The 9,631-nt window shown below is 36.1% G+C and overlaps 1 protein-coding gene across 1 annotated transcript; it reads right to left on the bottom strand.

Annotated features, from left to right (window-relative positions):
* Positions 1–800: 800 nt before the first annotated feature.
* On the bottom strand, positions 801–6,828 carry LOC107781507 (uncharacterized). The gene is made up of 2 exons (XM_016602221.1): positions 6,748–6,828; positions 801–1,610 (listed from the first exon to the last, which is right to left on the bottom strand). The coding sequence occupies exons 1-2, from the start codon at positions 6,826–6,828 to the stop codon at positions 801–803; spliced, it is 891 nt and encodes a 296-aa protein (XP_016457707.1).
* Positions 6,829–9,631: the final 2,803 nt, after the last annotated feature.

Raw genomic sequence — 9,631 nt, forward strand, 5'->3', positions numbered from 1 at the left:
TGATTGCTGCTTCCATGTATGATATTTTGAGACAACTCATGAATTCGCTGAGTACATGTACTACATAGCATATGTCTGGCTTGTCACTGTGAGGTACAATAATTTCTCTACCAGTCTTTGATAGGGTCCTGTATCCAACAACTTCTCATCACCTTACCAATTGTTGTGCTTATCATATTCAATAGTAGTGGACTTCTGATTGCATTCCATTGATGTGCTTGTTAATTTTGACCCTGTCAGCCCAAGATCAGTGATCAACTCATGTGCAAACATTCTTTGGTTCATCAATATGCCTTGTTTATATCTTACTATTTCAATTCAAAGAAAGAACCTTAGTTCTCCTAGGTCATTAATCTTGAAGCTATGTTGCAGTATGTCTTTGGCTTCTGAAATCAACTTCTGATCATTCCTAGTTATAAGAAGATCATCCACATACACGAAGATGATCACCATTCTTGTGCCCATTTTCTTGGTGAACAGTGAATAGTCAAAATGGCTTTGTATGAAACCCGAGCCAATGAGTGCTTCAGTTACCTTTAGCCTGCATACCTTCTCCTCCTGGCTGAAAATCCCTATGGCAGGCACATATATACTTCTTCAGTTAAATCTCTTTGGAGGAATGCATTGTAAACATTCATTTAGTGTAGGCTCCAGTTGTGTGCAGCAGCTAATGCTGGTACAACTCTGATTGTTACCATCTTAACCACTGGTGACAAAGTTTCCTGATAGTCTAGTCCTTCTATTTGGTTGTACCCTTTAGCCATTAACCTTGCATTGAACCTTTCCACTTCATCACTGGCCTACACCCATTTGCACTCCTGATCTATTGCTTCCACCCACCTAGGATCTGTCATTGCTTCCTCATAACTGATGGGTTCCTTTGTGGCAATAAACTTGGACAAGAAAATCTGAAAGTTGGCTGAAATACCTCTATGACATAGGTATTCTTGCAAAGGATATATGCATGCATTCTTTGCTGAGTACTTTGCTGATGTTCCATCACATACATAATCTTGCATCCAAATAGGTTCTTTCGTTGTTCTTGCTGATTTCCTCAATTGCTCATTTCCCCTATTGTTGGCAATATCTTCTAGAGTAAACTCTATATGATCTTGATAATGTTCTAGAGTTGATGTTCCTGATGGTTGTAGTAGATCTCCACCTACTGAGTCTTGTTGTATGTCGACAGCTGGTGAGCTTGGATGAGATGGAGTGACTGCATCTAGTAGATCCTCCTTAGTTGTGGCTGCCACTCTTGGAATGTCAGTGTTGGATATCGCTCCATTTAAGAGATGCAATTTTCCTTCCTTTAACAGCTGAAAAGGAAAGATGCGGTCTTTGAAATATACATCCATGCTAACAAAACAAGTGTCAATTAGCATGTTGTAAAGTCTGTAATTCTTCTGAGTGGATGAATAGCCCATCAAGACAACTCCTATATATATTGATCTGGCTGCAAATTTTTCAACTTCTCCTATATTGATGGCAAAGCATTGGCAACATTTAGTCCTCATATGTTGCAGTGAGGGTGGTCTCCCATACAGAACTTCAAACAAGGACTTTTCTGATAACACTGACAAAAGAAGCCTGCTGATCACATAAACAACAACCTGAACACATTGTCCTTAGAATTTAATAGGCAAATGCCCTTAAAGTCTTATTGCTCTAGCCACTTCCAGTATATATCTGTGTTTTCTTTCAATCATCCCATTTTATTGTGTGGTGTGTACACATGAATTCTGATGAATCATACCATGAGATTGAAAAAGTCTTTTTACACTCAAAATTAAAAAATTCAGTGCCATTGTCACTTCTTAAAATCTTCACTGATATATCAAATCAATTTTTTTATTAGGGGCAGAAATTTACAGTCACATCACATTTAAGTCTCATTAATTAAATCCAAACACTCCCACTAAAATCATCAACTATTGTAAGGAATAATCTAAAGTCATCATGAGTAGTTATTGTCGCGCCCTCTTTTTCTAGAACGAAATCGGGTTTATGACATTTGGAAAGACAACTCATTCCTTTTGGGAATTGGGTTTGCTTTTGAAGAGTCGCCACCTAATGATTAGGGTGCATTAGGACACCAAAAGAGTTTGATTTTGAATAACCAGAGATTAGGGTAAGGGCTTGAAATTATTCCAAGGGGAAGGTATTAGGCACCCCTCAGAATCCACTAGTATGGTTCCCGACCAGATAATTATTGTGAATTTGGGGTACCATTAACATGTATACAAATAGGGCTCAAATAAGAGGGGGTTTCATATAATGGTTTACAAATAAACAAAGTTTGGAAGAGCAAAGAAAGCTGATTTTTTTTAAGAAGGAGTTGAAATGATAAAAGAAATAAAGAAATAAGGGAAAAAGGTCCTAGGTTTATTAACAATATGGATCACCCCACACAATGCCCGGTAATCACTCCTCAATGAGGAGCTACACGTGACATTATCGCGTGGTCATCATATCCATATCTACCCTTCCCACCCTGTTAAGGTATTTAAAGCGCGGATTGGTCTCGTTTACTTATTGCATGCTATTACCCGTCCCAATCCTATCAGTCCCGGAGGCATTTAGGACTACTAATCCTAAAAGGGAGGGATATTAGGCTTATTTGTAGTTTCAAAGGAAAAAACTCTAAGGCGACATACAAAACACGTATTGCAAATTGGGGAAAGCATATAACAAGCAGAGGCTCAGATATACCTCCTTGAACAAAGAAGCACGTAATTAGCATGACTTACACATACTGTTTAGGTCTGATTTAAAAGGTATTAAAGACGAGTGAGAGGAAATTGTTAAGACAGTTTCAGCTTATCACATAACTCAGATAAGAAGTCTGAATCAAGCCTGCCTGCTGGTTGTAATTATTAACAGAAGCAGATTTAGTTTATATTTATTACCCTAGGGCTTGCCTAAATGTTGGACAAGGATCCTATAAGCATGGTATCTACTGGATTCAGAAAGCAATGAAACAATAAGGCTCAAAATGATCTGTTTGAATGCATACTCGTTAAACTTGCTAAGTGAGGGACTCAGATTATTGAAAGAGAGAGGCAGAATTTAAACAAATTGATTACAAGTTCTGCAAACGATAGCAGCCATTACTACTGGTTTTATATCTAACACTAAGTGAGGCGAATTGGATTTTTTTTATTAGAAACCCCTATAGGCATACTTTCTAGGCGTTACTGATTTTAAGACTTTGTAGACGTAGCGTCGAAATGTAGAAGCCTTATAAACATGATTTCTAAGTGAAGTTTGAATATGCAAAATCCTATAGACATGATTTCTAAGTGAAGTTAAATATGCAGAACCCTAGAGACATGATTTCTAAGTGAAGTTAAATATGCAGAATCCTATAGACATGATTTCTAAGTGAAGTTTGAATATGCAGAATCCTATAGACATGGTTTCTATATGAGGTTTAATATGCATGAATATAGTAGTCCTATAGTCATGATTTCTACCCCTTGCATACATAGTTACCCACCCTTTTCACTAACCAGACCCAAATGCTTATTACAAACAAGAATAAATAAAATTACATCAGGAAAAGTAAAAAAAAGTACAACTAGAGGAAGCCTGATTCTGACTTCCTCTCTCAGTTACATGATAGACCCAACTCGAAGACCATTGATCCAAAGCCTTTCTCCAATCTGAGTGTGTCAAAGTTCCCTAAGAGCCTCAAAAGGACTCCGGGCAATGCTCACACCCAAATTGCATTGTCAGAATGGGGATAAGTGTAGTTTGGAAGGGCCAACCCTCAAGTGTCCAAGTTCAGAGGGAGCCCAAGAGGTCCCAAGGCAAGGCTCACAAGAGGGGGGCAGAACTTAAAGTCTAAGAGAGAGGGCAAGTGAGGAATAGAGTTCTAAAGGGGTGAAGGAGAGGGAAATAGCTACAAACAAGTACTCAAAAGGGGTTCAGGGGAATATGGAAGTTGCAAAGAGTCCATGTGCTTAGACATTTAGCTAATTCTGGGCATGCACATCAATAGAGAGTGCTGTTAAGTCAGAAAAGCTAAGGAAAGTTTTCAAATCAAACCAAGAAACAAGAAGATTAGTAAAACAAGGAAAGAATCAATCAGACTTACACAAGGAGGTCTGAAATCAGTCAAAAATTGAAAGTCATTTTAGAGGAGAAGCTCAGCATATATAAAAAGCACACAAGTATTAGGCATGCATGGTTGAATTTAGGACAAATAAAAGTGTCATGCAATTGCAAAATCAGTAAGTAGTGGACTATAGGAACATGATAGTCACATAGGTCAGTTTCAGTAACTCAGCAATGGAGAAGGGAGAGAGTATCAAATAGCATGCAAAGGGTCCAGTAGAAAGACCTTAGAAGAGTTTAGCATAGATTCAGAATCATATAAAGAAACAAAAGATTTTGAAATTCAGTCGAGCAACAGATGAAACAACTTCAGAAACTCAAACAGGTCCAAAGAAATTAGGGTTTTGAAACCAAACAAGTTCGGAGATGAGGAACAAACAAATCACATAGCAAATAATATTAGAACTCAAATGAACCCCAAATCTTAGGGTTTTTGCCATCAATCGAGTGTAGAGGTGAAAGACAAGAGAATCAGGCAAAAATATCAAAAAAGAAAATAAAATCAGAAACCCTAAGAAAGAACTTAAGACTTTAACATAAAGAAATACAGTAGAAGAATCAACATAAGAAATATAATAGAAGAACAACATAAGAAACACAGTAGAATATGCTAAAGATCAGAGAGACTTCTATATATCTTGCCAAAACCCTAAATCGGAAAAGATAAAGGTTTTGAAAGCAGAGTTTTGAAAGAAACTTTGAGAAAGTGTTTGAAAGTTTATGGAAAACACAGATCTAGAACAAATCTAAAGAAATCAGAAAAACCTCAAAAGTTAGGGTTTCAGAAGAACCCAGATGGTGAGAAAGGCTTGGAAAGTCATTGATCTAAGCAGGAGAAGTCGAGATCAGGCTCGAATAGCCATGGTTGGCCGGAGCAAAGTCGGAGACGACCATAGAACTCAAATCGAACAAAGTCTGGGCCAAGCTTCTTCAGGGTCAGGCCTTGAAACTATAGTAACCAAGCGTGTAGGAGTTATAGGAGGCCGGTATAGGACTTCAATGGCCTTGGAAGCCATGGATTCCGGTGATTTTAGAGTGGAAGCGGAGGGAGGCGGCTAGGGTTTGAGGGGAGCTTGAAAGAGAACTAGGAGAAAGGGAGGGGGATTCAAGGGCGGCTACAGAAGGGAAATGATTAGGTTTTAGGGGTTAGGTCGGGTTAAAAAAGGAAAAGGTTAAGGGTGGCCGTTGATCATTTTGATCAACGACCTAGATTGAAGGGGAATCCGGGCGGGTTATTTTAAAGGGTCGTGGGTCGGGTAGATTTAGGATTTGGGCTGGATAATTGGATTTGAAATTAGGTTTAATTGGGGTGTCAAATCTGGCTAAAATTGAAATGCAAATGGGCTAACATTTATATAGCCATTTTCCCTTATTTATTTTATAAACAATAGTAAAATAATTTTTGGAAATAAATTAAAGGTATTAAAATGATTAATAATACATAATTATCAAATTAAAAATACTGGAGTCAATTTTATAAATATAATTACAACTAAATCTTGAAAGAGGCCAATATTGCAATTATATGCAATTTAGCTTTAAAAATACTAAATAAATTTGTAAAAATATGCAAAAATTATGTTATCTATATTTTAATATAAATATGAGAATTAAATAAATTAATCACCCAAAATGATAATTTGGAGTATAATGATTGAGTTCTTATTGATAAAATAGGGCAATAAATTGATTTAAAAATCTTTAAAAATTAAGAGAAAAATAATAAAACCTTGGGACATACTTATATATGCAAATACATGCTATTTTGAGAGTATTTTGCATATTAAAAATATACAGAGAAAAATTGGGTATCAACAGGTATCATATAGGGACCCGATACATCTACATGTACCAAATGAAAAGGTTTATTAGAACTGGAAGTACTCTTTAGAAATGACAATCTTCCTTGTCTAGCTGGAGGACAGATTGTACATTCCTTTATTCTATTATTATTTGACTTAAATATCATAATTGGATTTTTTTTCACCACTCTTTCAGTAACATGTCCAAGTCTTCCATGCCAAACTTCTAAGTCTTCCGCTCTCTCATGTCTATTAGGTACTTGCACAACTGCAACATTGGCTTGTACTTTCTTCTACTGCAGGTTCTACATTCCTTCCAGCTCCTTACTTATCCCCTTCACTTTTCCAATGTGAAGGTCATGCATTATCCAGAAGTTAGGATAAAAAGACACAAACCACCTTAAATCCTTGGTTAACTTGGAAACTGACAACAAGTTATACTTGAAACCTGGTATATACAATACATTTTTAATAATCTCATTCTCACCAATTCTGCATTCTCTTGTGCATGCTATATCCAAAGATTTTCCATTTGCTAAATACACCTTTGTTCTTCTTTAATGTTATTGTTGTCTACTTTATTAAGCAATTTCTCATTGTGAACCATATTATTGATTACACCAGAATCTACTATCCAATTTGTATTTTTTACTGTATCAATTATTTTTACCGTATCATTTATAGTAAAGGTATTGATTGTACATACAGAATCTTTCATGTGGTTACCAGAATTGTCCTTGTTGATCAACTTTAGTATTTGATCACACTACTCCTAAGTGAACACTATTCCTTTTCCCTTCACTGTGTTCCCTGTGGATTGACTCATCACCTGCTTCTCTTCCCGTGTTACTGCATTGGCTGATGGCTTGCCTTGTGTCTGCCGCCCTTCATGAGCTGTTACATTAGCCATAGGTCGTTGCTGGTACCCCTCATAAGGACCTTTGACCCCCTCATGATATTATCATTGAATATGCCTTGTTGACAGTTGGAACATGAGACATCATCAAAGTTTGACTTTTAGACTGATTGTAGGTTTCATTTAATCCTATTAAGAATTGCAGAAGTCTTTGATACTCAAAATGTTCAGCATAGCTTTTGGATTCTGGGCAATCACATCCCTGGGCAACACATAAGAGCATCATATTCTTCGCAGAGGTCTATCAGCTCTGAAAAGTAAGCTGAAACTGAAGAAATCCGTTGGGACAATGTAGCTATCTCTTTATGCAGATATAAGATCTGAGATCCATCTACCTTCTCATATTTGTTCTTTAAACCCTTCCATACTTTGTGTGGACTCGACTTGTACACTGTTCCACTAAGCAACTCTGTGTTAATAGCATTCGTAATCCAAGACAAGATTATGGCATTGCACTTCTCCCATATTTCATGCAAGGATCGATCAAATTTGTCTTTTGTACATTGTCCATCTACAAATTTTAACTTACATTTTCCAATTAAATTTCTATGGACCAACTCCATAATGCATAGTTTTTAGTACCAGTCAACTGGATAGAGATTAAGGAACTACCTGGTGTATCGCATGGCTGTAGGAACAAAAGATGATGGTAATCTATGGTGGTTCCTGCACTAGTTTCGGCTGGAGTTTTTTCTTCAATCGTCATCGATGACAAATTCAGTCAAGTTAAGTCTTCGATTTCACAAATCTAAAACTTCGCAGACTGCGAATCGGAAGAGAGAAAAAATGCAAAAAAATGCAAACCCTAGCTCGATCAGAGAATAGAATTGTTGTTGATTGCCAATGACTCTCAAGTCCTAGCAATCAGAATCAACATCCTTAATATGTCTCGATCTGGATTCCCTGCTCTGATACCATGATGAAGATCAGAGATGAGCTCAACTAGAGGTTGGCAATGGAGGAAATGAAGATTCTAGAAGAAAGTCTCAATCTATGGATGAGAGGAAAATGAATTTCATTTCTGGAAATCTAAATTATTTACACTACTATATCACATATATATACAGCTGGAAATTAATCTCCTAAACTAAGCAAACAATCACTACTAACTAACTAAAGGAGAAACTAACTAACTATTCTGATAATTAGTAATAACTAACTAAGTCGTACATGCCAGTGACGTGCTCCTATTTCCTTCAATAATATGTATCTCACTATGTGTCCTATATATTTTGCTATATCCATCTGTGGGGTATTTTTCTTTCGTCATTCTTAGGTAATTTGTTAGTTTTAGTTATCATACAAAAATATCACTTTTTGAGTTCATACACACATTTTTCTTCGTAAATTTAAGATCATCTGATAGTTGTTTTCAAGGATAACTAATAATAAGCCGTCAATGAATTTCTTAATTTTTCATGTTCATTAGGCAAAATAAAAAAGCGATTATTCAATCAATTACTATAGAAAACTATACACACGCACACACATTGTTTCTTTCATCATCATTAGGTTATTAAATATTTAAATGTAGTTTTATTTATTATATTGATGATGGGATGCGGGAAACGAGGCTTAGATGGTTCGGACATATTTAGAGGAAAAGCCCAGATGCTCCAGTACGAGTGGCTGCTTGTCGAGAGTACGAGAAGAGGTAGAGGGCGGCTTAAGAAGTATTGGGGAGAGGTGATCAGGCAGGATATGGCGATGCTTCAAATTTTCGAGGGCATAAGACTTGATAGGAAGGTGTGAAGGTCGAGTATTAGAGTTGTAGGTTAGAAGGTAGTTGAGTCTTGCCTTACTTTGTACCTTTGTGAGACTAGTCTGGTAGAATTTTTGTCTAAGATAGCTAGTGGCAATGTTGTGTCTTACTATTTCGCTTTTCAATGTAGGACCTATTTACTAGCTATCGCTTTTGGTTTGCATCTTTCTTCTGGATTTCATGTTGTTCATATTTTTCCTATGATTTCTCTGGTGATACTAATATTGTCTTCTTTTGTCCTTTTGTTTTCTTGAGCCGATGGTCTTTCGGAAATAACCTTTCTACTCCTTCGGGCTAGGGGTAAGATCTGCACATACACTACCCTCCCCAGACCCCACTAGTGAGATTTTACTGGGTTGTTGTTGTAGTTTTGTTTATTACGCAGAATTACACTTTTAAGTTAGTGCACACATCCTTCTTCACATTTTTCAAGATTGTATGTACTCCCTCCGTTCACTTTTACTTAGCACGTTTTGACTTTTCACACCTCTTAAGAAATAATAAATGAAGTAGATACCCATATTAATTGATGCACATTTTGTTGAATTTGAGAAAATGATTTAAAATGAGTAATAAATACTGTGGGTATAACAGGAAAAAAAAATTTGTTTTCTCTTGATATGCGTAAAGCGACAAGTAAAAATGAAAATCTATTTTTAATATATATGCCAAATAAAAGTGAACGAGTAATTGTTTTCAATGTTATAATAGAAACGGTCCTCCATGAATTTCTTACATTTCTATTGGGAATTTATAAAAAAAACAAAAGCCCTAAAAAGTTTGTTCACCTTTCTTTCCGTTAGGAAAGGAAAATGATATTATTTTATTCATTCTATAAAAGAGAAAATCACGTACTCGGCGCATCTATTAAATTTAGTTAATTTAATTTTAGAAGGAGCAGCATCACAAATTGAAATGTTGTTTTCTCTTTGTTCTTTCCTTACCATGAGTTTGAAGTCTTCGATTCTAATTCTAATATTTGAAGTTTGTTATGTTGAACACTCTTCCAAAAGTACTCTTATATCAGCGATAATA

The sequence above is a fragment of the Nicotiana tabacum genome, chromosome 8 (genome assembly GCF_000715075.1).
Source record: "Nicotiana tabacum cultivar K326 chromosome 8, ASM71507v2, whole genome shotgun sequence".
Classification (NCBI taxonomy): domain Eukaryota; kingdom Viridiplantae; phylum Streptophyta; class Magnoliopsida; order Solanales; family Solanaceae; genus Nicotiana; species Nicotiana tabacum.